General features: G+C 63.0%; 2 protein-coding genes across 2 annotated transcripts in view; one reads left to right on the forward strand and one right to left on the reverse strand.

Moving 5' to 3' along the window:
- The window catches only part of LOC123933551 (NADPH--cytochrome P450 reductase), a 57,307-nt gene extending 42,253 nt beyond the window's left edge, over window positions 1-15,054 (forward strand). Inside the window, exons 3-16 of the mRNA XM_045992836.1 lie at window positions 4,235-4,283; window positions 8,793-8,921; window positions 10,309-10,458; window positions 10,965-11,089; window positions 11,399-11,488; window positions 11,836-11,934; window positions 12,849-12,965; window positions 13,069-13,187; window positions 13,295-13,476; window positions 13,569-13,718; window positions 13,929-14,199; window positions 14,291-14,436; window positions 14,517-14,602; window positions 14,682-15,054. Coding sequence (XP_045848792.1) covers window positions 4,235-4,283; window positions 8,793-8,921; window positions 10,309-10,458; window positions 10,965-11,089; window positions 11,399-11,488; window positions 11,836-11,934; window positions 12,849-12,965; window positions 13,069-13,187; window positions 13,295-13,476; window positions 13,569-13,718; window positions 13,929-14,199; window positions 14,291-14,436; window positions 14,517-14,602; window positions 14,682-14,826 — 1,858 coding nt within the window. The 3' untranslated portion in view covers window positions 14,827-15,054. The remainder of the gene's footprint in view (window positions 1-4,234; window positions 4,284-8,792; window positions 8,922-10,308; window positions 10,459-10,964; window positions 11,090-11,398; window positions 11,489-11,835; window positions 11,935-12,848; window positions 12,966-13,068; window positions 13,188-13,294; window positions 13,477-13,568; window positions 13,719-13,928; window positions 14,200-14,290; window positions 14,437-14,516; window positions 14,603-14,681) is intronic.
- Window positions 15,055-15,184: 130 nt separating this feature from the next.
- On the reverse strand, window positions 15,185-21,056 carry TMEM120A (transmembrane protein 120A). The gene is made up of 12 exons (XM_045992837.1): window positions 20,855-21,056; window positions 19,227-19,345; window positions 18,877-18,993; window positions 17,058-17,117; window positions 16,753-16,848; window positions 16,572-16,661; window positions 16,325-16,390; window positions 16,152-16,213; window positions 15,948-16,040; window positions 15,790-15,854; window positions 15,602-15,670; window positions 15,185-15,519 (listed from the first exon to the last, which is right to left on the reverse strand). The coding sequence occupies exons 1-12, from the start codon at window positions 20,933-20,935 to the stop codon at window positions 15,406-15,408; spliced, it is 1,032 nt and encodes a 343-aa protein (XP_045848793.1). The 5' UTR covers window positions 20,936-21,056; the 3' UTR covers window positions 15,185-15,405.
- Between the last annotated feature and the right edge of the window lie 1,017 nt (window positions 21,057-22,073).

The raw sequence follows: 22,073 nt of genomic DNA on the forward strand, positions 1-22,073 counted from the left end.
CCGCGGTCCTGGAGAAGCCGCAGGAGTTGGCTTTTCTGCCGATGTCGGAGCCTGACATCAGGTGGGTCGGGAGCCCTCCAGGCACCTTCTCAGGCCTAACGGCGCCAGAGTCGTGCTCAGTGCCAGGCATGGGGCTGAGTGCAGAGGCCCAAGCAGCTGCCCCCGAGCTTCAGATGGAACGATGGGTCTGGGACATGGAGTCCCAGGCCCGGGTGGAAGCCTGTGCCGCACGGAAGGTGGTGACAGACCCCCTTCCCACGTGAGGAGCAGCGAGGGTGCCCTGAAGAGGAGCTTGTGTACTGCGTCGGGAAGGATACGCAGGAGTTCATGGGACGGAGAGCACTGTGGGCGGAGGCACCCGGGCAGCCGTGAGCGGGAGGTCAGCGTGGCCCGGGGCACCTGAGGGCTCTGTACCTTCTCTGCTTTGGTCTCTGCTTGGGGCCTCGCTGTTCTAATCATCCTCGTCGGACGGAGCCTTCCAGATCTGTCTCCATGCACATTTCTAAACCTACGATACAGTTTGTTTGTTTTTAAAGATTTATTTATTTGACAGAGATCACAAGCAGGCAGAGAGGCAGGCAAAGAGAGAGGAAGGGAAGCAGGCTCCCTGCTGAACAGAGAGCCTGATGCGGGGCTCGATCCCAGGACCCTGGGATCACAACCCGAGCTGAAGGCAGAGGCTTTAACCCACTGAGCCACCCAGGCGCCCCTACAATACAGTTTTTATTTTCTCGGAGCAGAAATGTTTCATGCTCACTATAGGGAGGAGGGGTGGGGGCTTGGGCATAGAAGTCAGCCAAAGAAGGAGACAAAGACAGTCGCTCAGCCCTGGGAGAGAACCGTTCTCCGCGCTCGCGTGTGCCCTTCCGGACCTTCCCTTCTAGTCAAAATGGGATCGTCTCACCTGCCTTATTCTGTAACCTGCGTTTTCCACTTAGTGGCGTGTTACGAGCATCCTTCCCTGCTGGTGGGAGGGATCTGCGCTCCCGTGTCCAGCCTCTCCCTGATTCTTAGACGTTGGAGTTGTGTGCTCCCACTTTTATAACTGCAAAGGGTATATATAATACGAATTATAATACGAAAAACCAAAATTGGGAACATCATGGGAACCACCTGCCCCGTGTCCTAATCGCACAATTTCCCCTCTCAAGGTGCTGGGGTTGTTCTCTGGAGGCCATTTCTGGGAGGAATTAGTAGTATGCATTCCGTTTTTCAAGGACACAGACTCTTGTTTTGATCCCATGGGTCACGCCTCCTACCCCAGACCCTGTCGTGGTTGCGGTGGAGGGGGCGGGGGGTGCCGTTGGGGGATGCTTTTTAGGTGTCAACTAAGTGCATTTCGTTTGTATTCGTTTGTCAGTTCACACCTTGTGAACTTCGCCATTCTGCCCATTTTTTAAGAAGTACGGATCAGTGACTCTCGTGCGGCTGCGGCCACGTACAGAGGGAAGTCACGTGTGGTTTCGTCTCTGCGCTCCTCTCCCCGTCTCATCGCAGTGTTTCCCTCGCTGAAGCGTCCGTTCACGCTCGAGTTTCTGGTTCAGTGTTGGTCATCTGCTCTCATGGCTCAGAATTCACCAGGCGTGCAGCGGTGAGGGTCTGGCACCGAACCCCGGGAGACGTGCGGGGTTGCGAGCGCCGTGGTCTGGGCGGAGCGTGAACAGGAAAGGCAAGGAGCACGTGGTTGTTCGAGGCCGGGCAGGGACAGATGCCAGACATGCGGTTTGAGATGTCCAGACACCAGGCCCCTTTGGAGTGGGGAGGGCAGGGATGTAGGCCTGAGGGCCTGCGGGCTTGAGGGGAAGGCCTGTTCCGGGTTCCTGGGCTGTGGGGCCATGCCTGGGTGGGAAGGTCTGGGCAGCGGGTGGGGGCGAGGCTCGTGGGTCCCCACAGGTAATGCCCTTGAACTCTGAGGCCCTGAAAAAGGCTCTGGTCCCGGACCAGTGAAAAACCCAGGGGCCGTAGGTAGGAACTGTTACCTTTATGTTCGCAAAATCACGTGTCTACACAGCTTGACAGAGTCCTCCTCCAAAGGAAGCTTCCTTGTAGGTCTTCCTGTGGACTCCAGCCCCCGGGCCCACACAGACGCGCTGTCGTGACGCGACGGAGGCGTGTGTGTCCGCGCGACTTTACTGCACTTGCGCGTGCACAGGCGGCCGCAGGGTGTCGTGGGAAGAGCAAAGACCTTGGGGTCAGACTGGGGCCGCGCCCTTGCCTGACCCCTTACTGGCACAAATACTGGCGTCGGGCCACCGACAGCCTTCCTGGAAGGCGGACACCGGTCCGTCCCCCCGGACCAGCGCCGCACCCGTTATGTCCTTTTCTTTGTGTGACATTTCCAGAGCCTGCACAGGGGTATGACAGGCCCGTTTTCCAGATGAGGAGCAACAAAGCCCAGGTTCAAGTTCACTTGGCTGCGAATTGGCAGGCAGCCCAGGCTGCCCGGCTCCCGAGCCTCTCCTTGACCCCCCACCTCACTGCACCCCTGCCGGCCGAAGGGTGGTGTCTGTGGGGAAAAAAGCAGATTTGGGGAGCAAATTGTGGAAGCATAACCTTTATGAAATTAGCGTCTCTACAGAAAGAGACACACAGAGAGCAAGGACTAACTACCTCCCAGATCAAAGCACAGATTGTTCCAGGCACCCGGGAGCCCTGGCTGCCCCTCGCCGTGGCCTGACTCCGGTCCTTGTGCATGTTCGAGGACTTTGCACCATGAAGTCGTGCTCCCACGCTCTCTCCCGTCTGGCTTCCTGCATTTGGCCTCGAGCCCCGGGACTCGTTCATCCACATGTGCACAGCGATCGCTCGTGCCACGATGGAGAATATTCTGTTCTCTGTTTGTTCTGCCGGTGGACGTTAATTAGGGTTGTTTCCCGTTTGGCACCCACATGTGTAACGCTGCTGGAACATTCTACGCACCAATCTCGGTGCACGGGCACTGCTGCGTTCCCTCCGCTCTGCACCAGGGAGCAAGGTGCTGGGCTGTGGGCAGACAGGAGAGACCGCCGAGCAGCGTTCGGCAGCCGCGCCGCGCTCTTCTCTTCTGTTGCCCTGGTAACGAATAAGGCCGCTTCTCCCGATAGTAGCCTTAGATGCTCTCTTTAAGAAAGTGCTTGTTCAGGTCTTTCGATAGCTTTTTCTGTTGGATTATCCATCTTTTGCTAATTGATCTGTAGGGGTTTCTTACATTCTCCACCCGAGTCCTTTGTCAGATACACAGAAGTTGCAAATGTCTGCCGTGTCGTGGCTCACTTTTCCTGTCCTTAACGGTGCCATCTTGAGACAACCACATTTGAGCGTTCAGACTGGTCACTGCATTTGGACTGGCCACATTGCGTGCTTTCCGAAGATTTGCCCTTCAGGGAGAGGTCTGGGTTTTGTGCCTTGCTGCCTTGAACCTGAGGGCCCCTGGCAAGGCTGACTGGGTGGGTCTTTATTTTTGATTTTTGATGATTTTTTAAAGATTTATTTATTTTAGAGAGTGAGAGGGCACGGGCGGGAGGGGCAGAGGCATAGGGGTAGAGAGAATCTCCAGCAGACGCCACATGGCTTGCACAGCCCGACACAGGCGCAATCCCATGACCCGGAGATCACCACCTGAGTCAAAACCAAGAGTCAGAGGCTCAGCTGACTGTGCCCCCCAGGCGCCCCTCACTGCGCATCTTTAGATGACCCTGCAGGCCTGGGGCAAGGAGGAAGAGAAAGGGACAGGAAATGGAAGGGGGGGCAGGAGCCAGCGGCTGGGAGGGGGAGGGTGGGCCGGCAGTGGTGCTGCTGTCTGGAGAGGACCAGGGGCAGGTCCCCAGAAGGTGCCACGGAGAAGGGAGCAGGTCCCTGTGGCCCCAGTGCTCGGACGGGAAGGGGGCTTGGGGGCACCTTGCCCAAGCAGGGGTCTCTGGGCGGAGGGGCTGGATGACCCCCGGGAACCCTGTGCTGAGGGCCTGCCCAGAGAGAGTGTGGAACGCAGTGGCAGGCAAGGCAGGAGACAGCTTCTAAAGGGACTTGCGTGCCCCGGTCGGTGGCCGTGGGAGCCTGCAGGGACTGGAGGTGAGACAGGGCCATTCGGGCCCGTGACTGGATGGTGAGGGATGGGAGTAATGTCCTTGACCCTTCTTTGTTCTCGCTGATCCTGGGGGATGGCCCCCCATCCCCGCTCTGGCGGGGGGCAGGTCTCGAGAGGCTCAGAGTCCTGGCCACGTGCACCCCGTGCCCACCAGGTACTTTTGTTTTTCAGGACGTCCTCCGTCAAGGACAGCAGCTTTGTGGAAAAGATGAAGAAGACGGTGAGTTTTCTCTTGTCTCTGCCCTTCCCCGAGGGGTCCAGGCCCTGGTGGACTGGGGAGGGAGGCCAGCTCCAGCTCGGGGAGAGAGAGGACAGGCATGGACGTTCTTGTCTCACCAAAGCCCGGAAGTTGTCCTGCTTGGCCCGGAAAGCTTCCGCTCTCTTTTGGATGTTTATTTCTTGAACCAACCACACTGAGACCAGCCAGTCCCTCCAACTCTGGGGCTGTCCCCTGTCCTCCCGCCGCGTCTAGGCCCGGGGCGCGCGCAGATAGAAACCTCACACGGCTGTGGCCGGTGCCCAGCTATAGTTTTCTCTGGTTTTGATGGAGTATTTCATGTTCCGGGAAAGTACTCCATCCACACGCCTAAAATCCCAAACTCTGCGGGAGGAAGCCTCTCTCCTCCTGTCCCTGCCACTCAGCGCCATGGTTCTTAGCCTTTTGTGGATCCTTCTAGAGCTTCCGTATGCGCATACCACCAGCCCCCAGATTCTCACATCTCTTTAAAACACAAAGGGCGGCGTATTACGCGCACGGTCGTAAACCAGGCTCTTATGTAGCTGCGGTTTTTTAAGCGACTGGTCCGCGTTAGAGCTCCTCGCGGAGAGTTCAGAGACACCTCCTCCTCTACCGAGCTCCGTAGTGATTTCATTCCGCGACCGTGAACGTGACATTTGTCTTTCCGCCCCGTCAGTGGGCCCTTGGACTCCTTCTGACCCTTAGCTCCTATGAACAGTGCTGCCCGGATTCTGGCGACCCATGTCCACGTGAGCAAACACAGTAAAATCCCAGAACTGGAACTGTGGGATCCCAAGGCGTGCGCATTTGAACTTGAGCGGTAGAAGCTGCCAGATTGCCCCACCTCCACCCCGGGGTCACGCCGGTGCACTCACATTAGCAGTGTGTGGGCAAACCTGGTGCCCCTGAGCTTTGCCAGGAGAGTTTACCATCCAAGTGTGGCGCTTGCCAGTTTTCTAGGTTAAACAAAGCTCTCCCTGTGTCCTTCCAATTTGCATTTTTCTTATGAATGAGTTTCAGCAGGTTTCTGCGTGTTGGGATGGCGTTTCGCGCTTTACGGCTTCTCTCTGCAAATCTCCCGCCTGCTCTTCTGCTGGGATCGGTCCTTCTCAAGGAATTCCTGGAAGTGAGGAGGGAGATGAACCCCGTTCGTGACACGAGTTACAGATATTTCTCCCGGTTACACGTTTGTGTTGTGCCCTGGTTCCTGCGCACACGCATGTCACCGTGTTGTTTTTCACACGCTTAATTCTTCCCGTGACTTCCGGACTCCCAGTTCTTTGCGGTTTGAGTCATTAACTGTAAACAGACAGGAACTCTTGTACATTTTCTTTTTAGTGCCCTCTCGTGCTTTCTCACTGTTCGTAGTTAAAATCTGGTCTGTTGGGAATCTGTCCTGGTGTCCGATGGGAGCCATCGGTCCCCCACTGAGCTCCATGCCGCGGCGCCCGTCTTATGATTCCCATATGTATTGGGGCCTTTTTCTAGATTTTTCCTGTCGCAGTACGTGGTCAGGCTGTCTGTGGACAGTGTCGTACTGTTTGAGTTTCGGAGGTTTCACAAAGCTCGCTTTCGTTTCCGTATTGCTGGGCCCTGCCCCCAGCCCCATCCTGGCTCTTGTTTTCCTGGCTGGTATTTTTATGTAACAGCTCCAGTGAGATACAGCTCGCGTTCCACACAGGTCACCTTTTAAAGTATACACTTAAGAACTTTCAGCATATCCCAGATTTGCACCAACCACCAGTCTGTTCTAGAACATCCTGTACCCATTAGCAACCCACATCCCCCTCAGCCTGAAGCAACCATTCATCTGCTTGCTGGGCCCCTTAGAGGGTTGCCTGTTGGGGGCCTTTCCTAGGAACAGAATCCTGCCGTGACCGGCTCCTTTCTCCGAGCCTCATGGCTCCGGGCTCTGTCTCATGGCGCGGGCCGGCTCTGCTGTTCTTCTCTTCGCCAAATCGCACTCCAGCAGAGGGCTTTCTCTCTCCACTTGACCTCGAGGATGAAGCTGCGGAGGTAGAGCTTTGGGATATTGCAGTGGCCGGTGGTGCCTTCTGGATTGGTGCTGCGAGAACAGAGCTCTTGGATTCAGTCACGTCTTTCACTGCAAACTCCGTGCCTCTCGCTGTGGCTGAATCCTTCATCAGGAGCTTCTTGCAAGTTCCTCGGACGCTTCTCCCTGAGGACTTCCCATGTTTTGACGCCGCTGTCAACCTTTAGCTACTATTTGATATCCTGTTTCGTCCCCTTAACCTGAAATCCTAAGACGGTCCTGTTTTACTAAGCAGTTTTGTAACAGTGATTTAAAAGAACGTTTCTGGAAGATCTGTAGGACATTCGGGAGATAGAAAAGGTAAGAGAACACTTTTTTTTTTTTTTTTGGTTAAGTTAAAAATTCCTTAGTTTTTTATTCCTGGTACCACGACCACAATTTACAGGGCCATATACATGATGTAATGAAAAGACAAAGCTGCAACAGATAAAAGGCCTCAGGAATGTGCATCTAATTGACACTACGCTGCATTAGTCAATAGCTGCACTTCTTGCAGACTGTGGCGGTGACGTCCTGAACGAGAAGGCTTCCCTGTTGAAGCTGCGGGGACTTTTCTGACTATGGATCGTCGTTCCTTCTGTGGCAGATTTTTACAGTTCCTCTAACGCATTCGGGACGACTGTCCCAAAGTAACCCGCAGCTTTCCTGACAACCCCTCGCGCTCTCTCCTGCTAAGAACTGCAGCCCTTTTCCTCCGAGAAATGTGGAGAACCTTCCGCTACCGGATCCACCACTTCCACCGCCAGAGCCATAACCACCGCCATAGGGGCGGCCCGAGCTTCCACCGAAACTGCCCCCCTTCACGGGTCCATAACGGGATCGCCGCTGTCCACGACAGTTCCCAAAATCATTCAAGTTCCCAGCACCATCGTTACCTCCAAAATCTCCTCCTTCACCGTAACCGCCATATCCGCCTCCTTGGTTTCCACATCCTGGTCCACCACCGCCACAGCCGCCTCTTCCACCGAAGCTTCCACCGTGGCTGAAGTTCCCGCCGCCTCCGGAGTTGCCAGATCCACGGCCGGACCTCTGCGACCCAGCAGACTGCCTTCCTGTTGAGAAAGGAAGGGCCTTTTCCACCTCACAGTTATGCCCATTCATAGTGTGGTGAAGGGTGTTTCGGAACAACCACTTTACCAACTGTATCGTGACCATCCAAAGTCACAAAAGCAAATCCTCTCTTTTTCCCTCTGCCTGTCTTCCATAGCTTCTACGGTTTCAGTCTTGCCGTACTTCTCAAAGTCGTCTCTCAAACTAGACTCTGCTGTATCTTCTTTAATACCACCAACAAAAATTCTCTTCACGGTTAGATGGGCACCAGGCTTTACAGAATCCTCTCCAGAAACAGCTCTCTCGGGTTCCACTCCACGCCCGTCCACCTTGTGTCGGGCACACACTGCCCATCCACCTCTTCAACCCAAGAGTAAGTCACAACACCAAAACCCCTGGAACGTTTTGTTTGGGGGTCTCTCATCACCACACAATCTGTGAGTGTCCCCCATGTTTCGAAATGTTCTCTTCAACTGTCACCTGTAGTTTCAAAGCTCAAGCCACCAATGAACAGTTTTCCCAACTGCTGTGGTTCCTTTGGACCACGGCCCTCCATGTTGAGACCGGACTCGCCTCTTCCAAGTCGAGTTCAATCAAGAGAACACTTTAAAGCAGTTACAATCCATACATTTTCTTTAGTCCTTTGTAGCCACACATTTGGGCTCCGGGCAAACACCAGGCAGCGCTGTAGGGGTCAAGGGCACTGGAATCCTACCGCAGAGCGAACCTCACGTTGCGTAAAGGGACCGGAAGGGGCCTGAGCCTCGCTTCCGTCTTCCGCATCCTGCAGGGCCTGCCCGGTCGGCTGGGCCCAACTGGCTGCACCCCAAGCCGCAAGGGAGTCTGGGGAAGAGAGGTCCGGCTTCTCACCAGCGGCTGTGAAGGCCACAGGAGGCAGGTGGAGGGAAGAGCCCGGGAGCCCATCCGCTGGGCACCTTTCCTGTCACCTAGACTTTTGTGAAGAGTATTTTGTGATCACGCGCGGCTCTCCACGTGGAGACTGACTTCGTTTCCGCCCGTGCGTGCGCGCAAACACACAGACGTACACACGCCGTGGGTCGAGAGCAAAGCAGGAGTAGATGGTACATTCTGTTTGGCCTTTTTTTTTAACTGAACATTACATCGTGTTTTCTCCTGTCGTTTAATTATCTGTCCACAGTGTGATCTCGAGCAGCTGCTCGTCTAGGTGGCCTTTGTCACCGACAGCCACAGTCGCCATGGCAGCGAGAGGACCGCCCCAGAGTGACTTAGGAGGACTTGAGGCAGGAAGGAAGGGGGTCCCCTGGAGGGACCCCACCTGCCCAGCCTGCCGTGCGGTCACCTGGAGGCTCTGCTGAAGCCTGTGGCTCATGGTCCCTCACTGACACCTCGTGTCCGGCGTTCTCTAGGGCAGGAACATTATCGTGTTCTACGGCTCCCAGACGGGGACGGCGGAGGAGTTTGCCAACCGCTTGTCCAAGGACGCCCACCGCTACGGGCTGCGGGGCATGGCCGCGGACCCCGAGGAGTATGACTTGGTGAGCACTCCCTGCCCCTGGCCCTTCCAGTAGCGTTGGTAAAGGCGTCTGGAGCATGGAGATGTGTAAGGGACTGAGCCAGCCCAAGGGACGGACAGGCATGGGCATCTCCTGTCATTGGTCCAGGCCTGGTGGCCCCGGGTCTACAGGTATGAGCTCCGGGGCCGTGCACACCCAGCCTTCCCTGCCGCTCACACCACGGCTTTCCTGGGCTGGCTGGTGCCGGGAGGTGGGACTCAAGCCCCTAGTGGATCGGGTGGGGCTTAAAAACTGAATGGATCTTAGCTGTCCGAGGAGGAAGTGTTTTCCGCCTCTTCTTTGTGTCCCCTGCCCCAAAGCCTGGCGGCAGGGGAGGTGGTCCATGCAGCCCCCGTGTGGGGGCATCTCACGGAGCCCTGCAGCTGGGCCATAAAATGAGGTTATAGTAACTCACGTACTAACCGTAACCAGAACAGGGCCAGAGGGAAGGGGCCAGGGGAGCCTGATAATTGGGGGTTAATGCCCCTGTCCCCATCAGCTGTCCTCAACACAGTGCTCCCTCAGGGCACCCGAGGCCTGTCTGCGGGACCTGGCGCTCGCGTCCTTTCCCCTGCCCGCAGCCTCTCTCAGGGAGGGGCGCCTGAGCTGGCCTTGCTCGGGCGCCTCCTGGCATCAGGTCTTCATCCTTCCCCGAGCATGGTGATGGAAACCTCCAGCTGTCTGCTTGCCTAGTGCTGGGGGGTAGGAGAGCCGAGGCCAGCCGGGCCCCCGGCCCCAGGAAGAGGCAGCAGCCAGGAAGCAGGGGGTCCAGGGAGAATTCGGAGTTGCCTTCCTGCTTGTCCCCGATGGGGTCCTTCCTGCAGCTCCCATACCACACCGCCCAGGGCCCTTTCCCAGACCCGTGCTCCCGTCCCCCGGCTGCCCCACCCCCAACCTTCAGTCTCGGTGACCCGCACCGCCCCCCAACGCTGCCTACAGCCCTGTTAATTTGGCCAACAGTTGGTCAGGGCCCCACTGTGCTCCTAGGACTTCGTGGGACGAGGAGGTTCTCCCCCGGGGGCCTAGGCCCGAGGCACAGGGAAGCAGGTTGGGAAAGGCTGCGCGCTCCGTACCCAGGCCCTCCCGTGTTTTCACCTGTGTCTGCTGTTCCCTTTCCTCTGGAAATGCGTCCCTCCCTCCACTCAGAACTGTCCCACTCACCGGTTCACATGCCACCCTCCTCCGTGCAGCCCTCCATGACTGCTTGGTGCCCCTTCCTGAAGGACTCCCTTGCTGTCCCAGAGCCTGTGGGACACGGCAGCTGCCCCAGGCAAGGCCTAGGCTCACCCGTCCGCATCCACCAGGCGTAGTAGACCTGACATGGCTCAGTCATGGTCGCCGGGCCCGGGCCCTGCTCTTGTCTCCCCAGGCCGACCTGGGCAGCTTGCCGGAGATCGAGAACTCCCTGGCCGTGTTCTGCATGGCCACCTACGGTGAGGGGGACCCTACAGATAACGCCCAGGACTTCTATGACTGGCTCCAGGAGACCGACTTGGACCTCTCAGGAGTCAAGTATGCGGTGAGTCACCCCAGCTTCCCTGCAGCAGCCTGCCCAGCCTGTGGTACCTCCCCTGGGCATCTGGCTCCGCTCTGTGTCCGTTCCCACCTCCAGTCTCATCAGCCAGGATTGAGAACAGAGGGCTTCAAGCTAGGGGTGCCTGGGGGTGAGACCCGGGGGAAGGCTGCTCCTGGGACAGCCCTCTTGTCTGCCCGCCCCCCGACTTTGCTCCCGGGGACACTGGGTGCAGGAGACTACAGGCGAGAAAGGTGGACCAGGCTGGCCCAGATTCGACTGGGCCAGGAGCACCCGGTGGGGTGAATTGCCCGCTGCCCAACCCAGGGTTGAGGCTTAGAGGCTGCGGGTCACCAAAGCCCAGCCACTTCCTGGGGCGAGAGCGGCCCACCTCACAGTGCCAGGTGTCTAGCAGCCATGGAGGCCTGAGCCTGTGGCAGGGCCGGCTGGGGGTGGGGGCACCCACCCCTGACCCCGGACCTGGCCTCAGACCTGCTTCTCTGTCTACACAGGTGTTTGGTCTTGGCAACAAGACCTACGAGCACTTCAATGCCATGGGCAAGTACGTGGACAAGCGGCTGGAGCAGCTCGGCGCCCAGCGCATCTTCGAGCTGGGCATGGGCGATGACGACGGGAAGTGAGTGCCTGGTCCCCCGTCCCGGAGCCCGTGGGGTCAGGGGGTTAGGGTCGACTGTGCACACAAGGGGAGGGGAGCGCAAAGCCACACCTCAGCAAGCCTCCTGCCGGGCGTCACCCAGGGCAAAGGAAGGCAGTCCCCGTCCCTGTCCCCCTTTTTGCCTTGCCCCCTCCTCTCGGCCAGCCTGGCGCAGAGGGAGGCTGCGCCCGGTTAGCACAGACGGCGCCTTGGGTTACATCCCTGAGCGGCCCTCGGGCTGCGTGGGGCCGGGGGCTCCCGAGAGCTGGGCTCATTCCCTCTGGTCTCCAGCCTGGAGGAGGACTTCATCACGTGGCGAGAGCAGTTCTGGCCGGCTGTGTGCGAGCACTTCGGGGTGGAGGCCACCGGAGAGGAGTCCAGGTGAGACGGTGCCCATGGGCTGGTGGGGGGAGCTGGCCTGGTGGGGTCCCAGCGAGGACACCAGAAGCCAGGAGCAGCTCGGGCACAGCACGAGGGCCCCAGGTCCCAGCACTTGGGCGCTGCCTGCAAGTGCTGGGTGGCAGGGGGCTTCCTTAAGTTCTTATGGAACCGGCCTCAAAGCCCATGGCAAACTGGGCTGCCCCAGCCCTCCCCGCCTCCTTGTCCGCTCGCTTTCCTTCCCACCACCACCAGGCCCTCCCCCTGGAAGGCGCCGTCTCAGTCCCTGTCCCTGAGGCATCCTCCCTCCTCTCAGACCCCTCCCCATCTCACCCTGTCTCCCTTCCCAGCATCCGCCAGTATGAGCTTGTGGTCCACCCAGACATAGACCCGGCCAAGGTGTATGTGGGGGAGATGGGCCGTCTGAAGAGCTACGAGAACCAGAAACCGTGAGTTGACCGCGCATGTGGGGGCCCTGGGTGCCCGGAGCACCTGGCAGTCCCATGTCCCTTCATCTACACCCTCACCCGCAGCGGGCAGGGGTGGGGGCATCCCCACCGCACAGGAGGGCATAAGGCCTAGAGCAGAGAGGCGGAGGCTGCCCCGGCCTCTCCCAGTGGTCCCCAGCACAGCTGGGACACGGGCCCTGGGCCATCAGCACTTCTTGTGACACTTAGCTCCGTAAAGACCCTGGGGCGGGGAGGCCCAGATCCGTGCCCGGACCAGAACAGCGTGAGTCTGGCCGAACTTTGGCAGAAGGGCTCACCTGCCTTAACACCCACCTCGGTATCTGGACTTTCTGTCCAAGCACAGCATTCCTCTCTTGGGCCCCTGACTCGTCTTACCCCTGGGTGCCGCCCAGGGTAAGTCCCCCCCAGTATGCCCAGGATTTAAGACCAGCGGCCCTGCTTTAAGAGGGAAGTGCACGTTTCAGTGACTCTGCAGCGTTCAGCTCTGTGGGCGCCCGGTGCAGGGCACGCGGGGTGAAGGAGCTCTGCTCCGCGGTTGCCGGGGGCCCGGGCCCCTTGGCCTGGGGGAGCCATCGTCCGGGGGTCCTGGTTCTCCTGCGCACACAGCCCACAGGTAGCGTGTGGAGGGTCTCCCTGGGTTTTAGGGCCCAGCCTGTTTCCTGGTCTGCAAACAGGGAACCTATAACCTAGCTCTGCCCGCTTTGGGGGGCTGTGGGGGGCACTGCTTCGGATCGGGCTGGGAGACCCTTTTACGTAACTGGGAGAGCCTTGCTGGGGCCCTGGAAGCCAGCTCTGAGGTTCCCGGTGTCCTGCGAAACCCGAAGGATCCCTTGGGGGCAGGGAGACTCAGGCAAGCCCCGGCCAATCACAGAACCGCTCTCCTCCCCACCCAGCCCCTTCGATGCCAAGAATCCGTTCTTGGCCGCGGTCACCACCAACCGGAAGCTGAACCAGGGAACCGAGCGTCACCTCATGCACCTGGAATTAGACATCTCCGACTCCAAACTCAGGTACCGGCGGCCACCCCCCGCCCCAGCCCGCCCAGGGCCTCCGGGCTGTCTTCGCCACCGGCCCAGACCCGTCCTGAGCCCCCCATTCCCCTCGACCCCCCAGGTATGAATCCGGGGACCACGTGGCCGTTTACCCAGCCAATGACTCCACCCTGGTCAGCCAGCTTGGCGAGATCCTGGGTGCCGACCTGGACGTCGTCATGTCCCTGAACAACCTCGACGGTGAGTCCCTGAATCCACACGCCCCCACCAAGCCCCCACCGTCCCGGGTGCTGGAGCAGACCCACAGGTCAGCGGCCACCGAGCCCGGTCGTCCTCTCTCCCCGCAGAGGAGTCCAACAAGAAGCACCCCTTCCCCTGCCCCACGTCGTACCGCACGGCCCTCACCTACTACCTGGACATCACCAACCCGCCGCGCACCAACGTGCTCTACGAGCTGGCGCAGTACGCGTCCGAGCCCTCCGAGCAGGAGCAGCTGCGCAAGATGGCCTCGTCCTCGGGCGAGGGCAAGGTGGGCCCTGCCCTTCCGCTGCCCGCACCGGGGGCCGCCGCCTCGGCCGTGTGCCCCGCGCCCGCGTCTCACCCCGCTCCCGCCCTCCCCAGGAGCTGTACCTGAGCTGGGTGGTGGAGGCCCGGAGGCACATCCTGGCCATCCTGCAGGACTACCCGTCCCTGCGGCCCCCCATCGACCACCTGTGCGAGCTGCTGCCCCGCCTCCAGGCCCGCTACTACTCCATCGCCTCCTCCTCTAAGGTGCGGGCCGGCTTGGGGGGGCGGTGCTCCGGGCCTGTGTCGAGCCGGCCAGGCGGCTGCTGGGATGGGGCTTCTGAGGAGCCGTGGGAGCCGCAAAGGGCCCCAAGCGGGGGGGGGGCCTGGGGGACACCCCAGTACGGAGGCGACTCCGGCAACGGGCTCCGGGGACCAGGGCCTGGGGCGTACTCACCCCTGCCCCGCCCCCACCAGGTCCACCCCAACTCCGTGCACATCTGCGCCGTGGCCGTGGAGTACGAGACCAAGGCCGGCCGCGTCAACAAGGGCGTGGCCACCAGCTGGCTGCGGGCCAAGGAGCCGGCGGGGGAGAACGGCCGCCGGGCCCTGGTGCCCATGTTCGTGCGCAAGTCCCAGTTCCGCCTGCCTTTCAAGGCCACCACGCCGGTCATCATGGTGGGCCCCGGCACCGGGGTGGCCCCCTTCATCGGCTTCATCCAGGAGCGGGCCTGGCTGCGGCAGCAGGGTGAGCACGCACGCCCCGGACGGTCCCGTCCGCAAACAGGGAGCCCCCCCCAGGCCCCACCTCACCCCTGCCCGCCACCCCGGCCCCGCAGGTAAGGAGGTCGGGGAGACGCTGCTGTACTACGGCTGCCGGCGCGCCGACGAGGACTACCTGTACCGCGAGGAGCTGGCCGGGTTCCAGAAGGACGGTGCCCTCACCCAGCTCAACGTGGCCTTCTCCCGGGAGCAGCCGCACAAGGTGAGGCCTCGGGCCGGCCCGTGCCGTGGTGCCGGGACTGCGCTGGGACCGTCCCCCTCACGGCGCGCCCTCGCCCCCAGGTTTACGTGCAGCACTTACTGCGGAGGGACACGGAGCGCCTGTGGCAGCTGATCCACGCGGCCGGCGCCCACATCTACGTCTGCGGGTGAGTGGGGGCGCACGGGGGGGGCGCGGTCGGCCCGCCCGAGGGGGCCCCTTGCCCAGCGTTTTCCTTCCTGCCCCAGGGACGCTCGGAACATGGCGAGGGACGTGCAGAACACCTTCTACGACATCGTGGCCGACGGGGGGGCCATGGAGCACGCGCAGGCCGTGGACTATGTCAAGAAGCTGATGACCAAGGGCCGCTACTCCCTGGACGTGTGGAGCTAGGCCGGCCGCGGGCCCCACAGCCCAGCTCCCCGGGGATCCCCGCCCGTCTCCTGGGGGGGGGGGTCTCCGCAGGGCCCCGCTCCGGGAGGCGGGCCGGCAGTGGGGACCGGTCCAGGCCCCGGGGCTCTGCGCGACTCGGCAGAGCCCCAACCCCTCCACGTTATTTTCAATGACTGTAAATAATTTTAAATAATCTCTGCTCCTTGGAATAAAGTTCTGTTTTCTGTATTTCCTATTGCTCGAGTAGGTCTGGGGTCTCCCCCGGGGTCTACTTAACTCAGAGCCCCGAGAGGCCACGCGGTGGTGGCGCCGAGGCCCCCGCCTGACCCTTCGGAGAGCACACACCTCGGGGCGCCTCTCTGCCACGCTTCCTTTATTCAGGCTGCTGGCCCCCCCGCTCCCTGCAGGCCCGGCCCTCCTCTCCGGCGGCGCCTTCGGGGCCCACAGGGCCCACAAAACCCCAGGGGGAGCAGAAGAGACCCTCCTGCATGAGGAGAGCCCCCTTCCGCCTCAACAAAGGGGACAGAAGCCCCTGCCGGGCCAGGGGCACCGGAGGAAGCCAGGCAGGCAGGCCGAGACTCATTCTTTCTTGCTCCCACGCCTTTGACTGTGGAATTTCTGGTGCACGACCCGCAGGGTGGTGAAGAAGTTGCCGAGGAAGAGGAGGAGGAAGGGGAAGCCGCACATGAGCACCTGGGGGAGGAAGGGGGGTGAGGGCGGGGCCGGGCACCGGCCCCTGCGGCGTCCAGCCCCCCAGCCCAGGGCCCCGGCGCACCTGCCACTCCTTGCACTCGGGTTCCCGGGCCAGGCTGAACAAAGTCAGCGCGTTGAAAAGCTGCCAGAACTGGGAGGGATGGAGGGTTTCAGACAGAAGCCGGTCCCCGCCACGGCCCACAGCGAGCGCCGCGGACGCCGGCAGGACGCATGGGGCGGGGGGCGGGGGGCCGGGCAGAGACAACTTACTTGTCCGAAGAAGAGAAAGGGCAGCAGGAAGGTGAGGCCGCGCCACATCCAGGACTGGAAGCCCTCTGCGGGGGGGAGGGGCGGACACGGTCTCAGCCCCGCGTGGCCGGGAAAGGCCCCCGTCAGGATGCCCGGGAGCGGAGGCCGCATCGACTCACCCACAGTGAGGTCCATGGTGTGCCTCTCGCCCAAGGCCCGCAGGCGGTATAGACAGCCGCTCTGGTAGTAGTACTGCAGGAACTGCACGAAACCTGGGGCCGGGAGCAGCGGAACTGGGCTGGGGCCCAAAGTCCCCACCGCCCGCCAGCCCGCTCCCTGTGGGAGGGGGTCCCGCGTGGAGCAGGGCCCTCCCAGACACTCACTCTGGTACATGGAGAAGGACAAGAACTGGTTCCGGAACTTCTGGTACATGAGGCCATCGGGCCTAAGGCAGAAAGCGGAGCAAAGGGCAGGAAGCTCAGAGACACCCTGTGCCTGCCCCGCGCCCCCCCCCCACCCCAACCCCCACGCCCCGGGCGCCCATCTGGCCACTCACCACGTCAGCATGACTCCCGACAAGAAAGTGGACACGTAATGATGGAAAACCCACCAGCCTTTGATCCTGCAGTGGGGAGCGGCTGTCACTCCTGTCCCCTCGGCCCCGAGGATGGGAGCTCGGGGACGGGATGCCAGGCTGCGGTGGGAGGAAGCCAGTCCCCCGAGGCCCGCGCGCCTCCCCCCCCAACCCCGGGTGGCTCCAGCAGCGCCCCCGCCCCCAGCAGGCCCGGCCCAGCCCGGCCCACCGGGAGCCGTTGTTGATGAGGATGCTCTCGCGGATGGTCAGCGTGCAGTAGTACCAGACCAGCAGGAAGTTGAAGGCAGCGTCCGTCACCCTGCGGAGGGCACAGAGGGTGGGCGCCGGCGCCGGCAGGGAGCCGCACCCCGCTCCCTGCCGGCGCCGGCGCCCAGCGGCAGGACACCCACCTGGAGTTGAGGAGGAAGCGGCAGGTGAAGGAGATGAGGATGAGGATGATGGTGAGGTAGAGCTTGAACTTCTCGTACTCGTCCTTGTAGGCGAACCTGGGGGCACACACACCCGGGCACAGGCTGGGGTGCCGGCGGGGCCCACCCCCACCTCCGCCCAGAGAGAGGCTCCTGGTCCGGTCGGGCTTCCGCAGGCGGCTCGGGGCCGGCACCGCGGGGCCGAGCCCGGGAAGCGGGGGGCAGAACGGCAAGGACCCGGGAGGGCGCAGCGCAGGGTTGGGACGCGGCCCCCGACGGCCGCTTACTTAGCCTGCTTGCTCAGGAGCGTCACGTTGACGTTGCCCAGGACCAGGCTCAGGTACAACCTGCGGGAGGGGGACACCAGCTAAGGAGAGGCCCCCACTGCAGGGAAAGCCAGTGGCACAGAGCGGGGGGCCACCAGCCTGACCCCCACGCCCCCAGTGGCTCAGGGCTCTGACCCGGGGGGCCACTGCAGACCGGCTCCACGGGAAGGAAACGCGGGGGCGCAGCCTTTCTGCCCGCTCCCCAGGCCTGCTCCTGGGTGACCCAACATCCCCTCCCTGGCCTTCCCCCCAACCCCCAGCTCCCCACCGAGGGGCCTCCAGGGCGGCCAGGCTCTCCCACCCCACGGAAGCTGGACCCGCAGCTCCTATGGCCCCCGTGGGCCTGTGTGCACCCTCGGTTCCCGCTACCTCCGAGAACCTTCCGCCCTGAGTCTGCCGGGGCACCTGCACCAGGGCCACAGGAGGGCCCCCTCCCGGCCCGGAAGGGCCGCCTCAGAAACTGCTCACACTCTGACCCCGGGTGCCCAGCCTCCCAGGCTGGTTTCACCAGGCGGACCCTGGCCCTCACTGAGGCTTCCAGGCCCCCCAACCCTGGTCTCCTTTCCCGAGCCGGCCGCGGCCCCAGGGCCCCCTCCCAGGGCAGCCACTGTCTTGTCCGCCCGACCACCCCTAGCCTCCTGCCACCGTCACTCCCACTGATGGAGCCTGTCTGGCCAGACGAACCCCAGGAGGTGACCACGTCCCACGTGCGCACGACATGGCGCACCCACACATGATCTCTTGCTCCCCTCGAGCTGTGGGCACGGGTTCAGAGTGGTTAAGGGACTTGTCCCAGGCCGCGAAGAGACGATGGGGTACAGCGGGCACTTGGCCCAGCCGCCTCTCAGCGTCGCCACCGGCTCCCTACGCCATCCCCGCAGAGGCCTGGTCAAACCCTCCCTCCAGGCTGACATCTGGGGGGACGGACGGACGACCCTCCTCACCGGCTTGAAACACTCTCCCACCGCAAGTGAGCAGGGCCCACGCCCTGCCCTTCCCACCTCCCCAGGGGTTTCCCTTTGCTGGGTCTGTGCTCCGAGGGCCCCCAACAGGGAGAGACGCTCCAGTCTTCCCTGGGTACCGGGTATCGAGTAACACCAACCCCCGAGCATCTGCTTCTGCTCGCTCGCCTGGCCCCCAGCTCTCTGTCCCTCTCCGTCCCCCCATTAGCAACCTCCCCCGGACCCCCCGGAGACGCAGCCCCTCCTGTGTGGCTCTTGACCCCTCTGGGCCGTCTGATCTGAGGCTACCGGCCACCCCTTACCCCCGTCGTCCCCGGGAACATGGCCCTTCGCAGCCGTCTTGCTGCCCCAGGCCTCCGCTGGGTCATTTTTTTACTCACCCTAGGGTTGCACACCGGCCCCTGACGTCCCCCTCGGTGACTGTGGCTGACCTGAGGGTCGCTCTGCCCAGCCTGCTGGCCCCGAAGCCTGGCTTCGCCTCCTGTCTCCTCACCGCCTCCCACCCCGAGCTCTGGCCACACACACTGTTTCCACCCTCGCGCGCCTGCCAGGCTCCCTCCTCCTCGATCCTCTCCGCTCTCCCCGACCTCCAAGCTGGGCGAGGCGCCCCTCACTGCGCTCCTCCACTCCCTGTCCTGCGGCCACAGAACACCCATCTCTGGGAGCTGTCACCGTCGCTCGAGCTGTCTCCCCAGCCTGACTGCTCAGCCCCCGGCGGGTCCAGGGACCATCTGCTGGCCGAGTGACGGAGCAGCCCACGCTTCAGGCCGCTCTCCCAGGGGTATCTGGGCACTGGGCTTGAGGGCAAGAGGTCTCACCCATTCTTCTTGGGCAAATAGGCCTCCATATCGAAGAAGACGCCCTGGCGCTCCTTGATCTGGTTCTCCAGCTCCTGGGCGGCCTCCCTGGCCCCCGACTGCAGGGAGGGTTTGCATCTGTAGGTGGGGGCACGGAAGCCAGAGTCAGGGCGGCCCCCCTTCCCCCGGGGTATCACAGATGACACCTGCAGGGCAGGGGGCGAACATGGCCCCATGGCGGGGGGAGAAGCCACGCCCTGGGACACGCAGGAGTCGGTGCCCACTCTCTGCCCACCGCAGAGCTGACCCCCAGCCCCAGCCCAGGGGGTATGGGGGCTTGGGGGGGTCACGGGGGACGGGGGGGTCCTCACTTTTTCAGGACAAGAGCGAGCTCCTGAAGCTGCTTCTTCTGCCGGGCGATGGCGCCGGCGCAGCCGGTCTGCAGCTTGCTCAGCTCCTCCAGCTTCAGGCGGTACAGCCGGTGGGTCTCCTGGGGAGGGGGCGGGAGGCCGGAGTGAGCTGGGGCCTGCCGGGTGGAGGGTGGGGCTCCCCGGGAGGGTCTGAGCGGGAAAGGGGTCAGCCAGCTGAGGGGCCCCGAGGTCACCCTCTCCCCCAGGCAGGCCAGGAGACGAGGCTCCCCCTGCAAGGCCAGAAGCTCTCACAGCACCCCATCCCGGAAACAGACCAGGTCCCAGAAAGTTTGCTGCGTCCCCACCCCTCTCTGTGCCACCCAGAGGCTGGATTGCAGGCGCAAGGGTCTGCCTTCTGGACCGGTCAGGCTGCCTGAAGCCACTCTGGTTCTCTGAGATCCTCCTGCCTGCCCGGCCTGCTGGGGCAGGGGAGCCGGGGCTGTCCCAGCAGCCTGCCTCCCGGGTTAAAGGTCATCAGGCTTCAGCCCTGAGAACTCCTGCGGTGGAGACCAGTTCTTTTACCCCTCCCCCCCCACACCTTTGGCCCCAAGCCTCCCAGAGCACTTTGCCCAGGTGGGTGAGTTTCCAGAAGAGCAGCCTGGAGACGACCAGAGGCAATGTGAGGAAGGTCAGGCCGGGGCGGCCAGGCTGGGAAGTAGGTCCGTCCGGCCCGGCACTCGGGCAGGAGCACTAGCCTTAGCAGCGTTGGTCAGGTCTGGGGACGGCAGGAAGGGGCTGGAAGCGGCCCAGGAAAGAGAAAGGCAGGACGAGTCCACAGCTGTCCGGGCTCTGTCCTTTCCAGGTCTTGTCTCTCACGCCCTGAAGGGGCCACCACGCCCCGTAAAAACCCAACATGGGCCACACCTGCCTACCAGCCACTTCTTTCCTAAGACCGGCCGCCGTCTCCCTGCTGCCGCCCCACAGAACCGCACGGTCCCTCCCATGGCTCCCTGGCGGCAGGCGCAAGGTTCCAATCCCGTCCAGGCCCAGGAGCTCCCTGGACGGTCTGGGGACCCTTCTCCCTCGCTCTCCTGCCAGCGGCCGCACAGCCCTGCCTCGGCGGGTGCTGTCCTTCACCCTGGACGGGCGCCGCCCCCACCGGGCACTTCCCCTGGACACTCGCCCTGGCCGGGCCGGGCCCCCCGGACCGCTCCCCGCCGCACTCAGCCCAGACCCGGCGCTGCCCCAGGGCGGCTCCAGCCACGCCGGCGCCCCCAGCATGTTTGCTGAGTGACTGACCCAAGGCTGGGCCCGGCCGGCTGCGACTCAGGCGGCCACTCTCCCGGGGAGGACGGGGCTGGGTCAGGGCCGCTTTCCGGGGCCTCCACGAAGGCCCCAGGTGCGCCAGGCTCCGCGGGTTTCCGCCGGGGTCGCGGCCGTGGGGGCTGCGCCGGACACGCAATCCAGGCCGAGGGGAGGGTCCGGCTAGGACCACCAGGACCCGGGGCCTCGCCACCCTCTGGAGCGACGCCGGGGTCCACGACCCTTGACCCCGAGCCCCCCACTACCTGACCCGCGGCTGCCCGACCCTTGACCTCGAGCCAAAAAGCCGCGGCTCAGGGCCACCGGGCGCCCGCACCGGCACTCACCTGGATGCTCTGGAAGTCCTGCTGCAGCTCCTCCCAGTCCCGCAGGCAGTCCCCCAGCGGGCCCGGGGCCGGGAGATGCATGGCTGCCGGGCCACGCGCCGGCCGAGCCGAGTGGAGGACCGCGCCGCAACCCGGCCCGTCCGAGTAGCCGCCGCCGCCTCCGCCGCCGCCCCCGGCCGCTTCCGGGCTCGCGCCGCCGCCGCCACCAATTGGAAAAGGCCTGCGGCCGCCAGCGCACTAGCCCCGCCCCCCGCCCGAGCCAATCGGGGCCCTGGGCGGGGCCGGGGCGGGGCCAAGGGCAGCAGGGGGCGCTCACCCCGCGGCAGTCGGCGGGCCGGGGGCTGGCGCGGTGGTTCCCGGCTGGGGCTCCGCGGGTCGTGCCAGCCGCGTGGGGCGGCCCACAGAGCTCCGGCCCGTCGTGCTGGCAGCAAACCGAGGCGTACGGAGGTGACCCCTGCCTCGAAGACTCTCGTCCTTGGGAAAGCGGAGCCTGTGCAGGGGGAGGATTCTGAACCTCTCTTCTGCGGCGGCCGCCGCTCGCCCTGACCCCAGGCTCGCCCTGACCCCAGGCTCGCCGCTGCGGATCTTCCAGAGCCAGCAGACAGCCGGACCTAACGCACAAGCTATTCCACATCGTGCCCCTGACGGAAACTTTCCAGGGCTCTGCCCTGGAGCCCCCAGCCCACAGAGCCACCGCTTGCAGCCTTCCCAGTCTCTGTCCCGGCTCCTGTCCTAACTGATCCCAAGCCTGAGTCCGCCGGACAGCCCTTACCTTAGAGCAAAACCCCACTACTTGAGGGCTTGGGCTTCCGTGGGGGAGAGGGGGGACTCCCCCCTCCTGCGAAGAGTCCTGGGATGGAAGAGGACCTTCACCTCTATGTCCCTCCCCAGCTGCACGCAGGGGACAGGGAGTGTCTGCTGAGTGACAAGGGCATCCTAAATTCCCTGTCAGTCCCACGCTCTGCCCCCTCCCGACTGGGGCTGCGGGGAAGTACATTCTGAAGAAAATTCCCTTTAAGACCTGAGGAATTTCTAGAAACGGGTGTAGAAGATAGGAGGGGTGGAAATCTCTTCTTGAGGAACCCAGCCAGGAGGAAACGAGTGGGGAGGAAGGAAAGGAAATCTGAACATGGCATCAACGGGCAGAGCGGTGGGGAGGGCTGGGACCCGGGGTGAGACAAGACTGTATTTGTGCCAGGAGCCTCCCACCTGGGCCAAG

The sequence above is a fragment of the Meles meles genome, chromosome 21 (assembly GCF_922984935.1).
Source record: "Meles meles chromosome 21, mMelMel3.1 paternal haplotype, whole genome shotgun sequence".
Lineage (NCBI taxonomy): Eukaryota > Metazoa > Chordata > Mammalia > Carnivora > Mustelidae > Meles > Meles meles.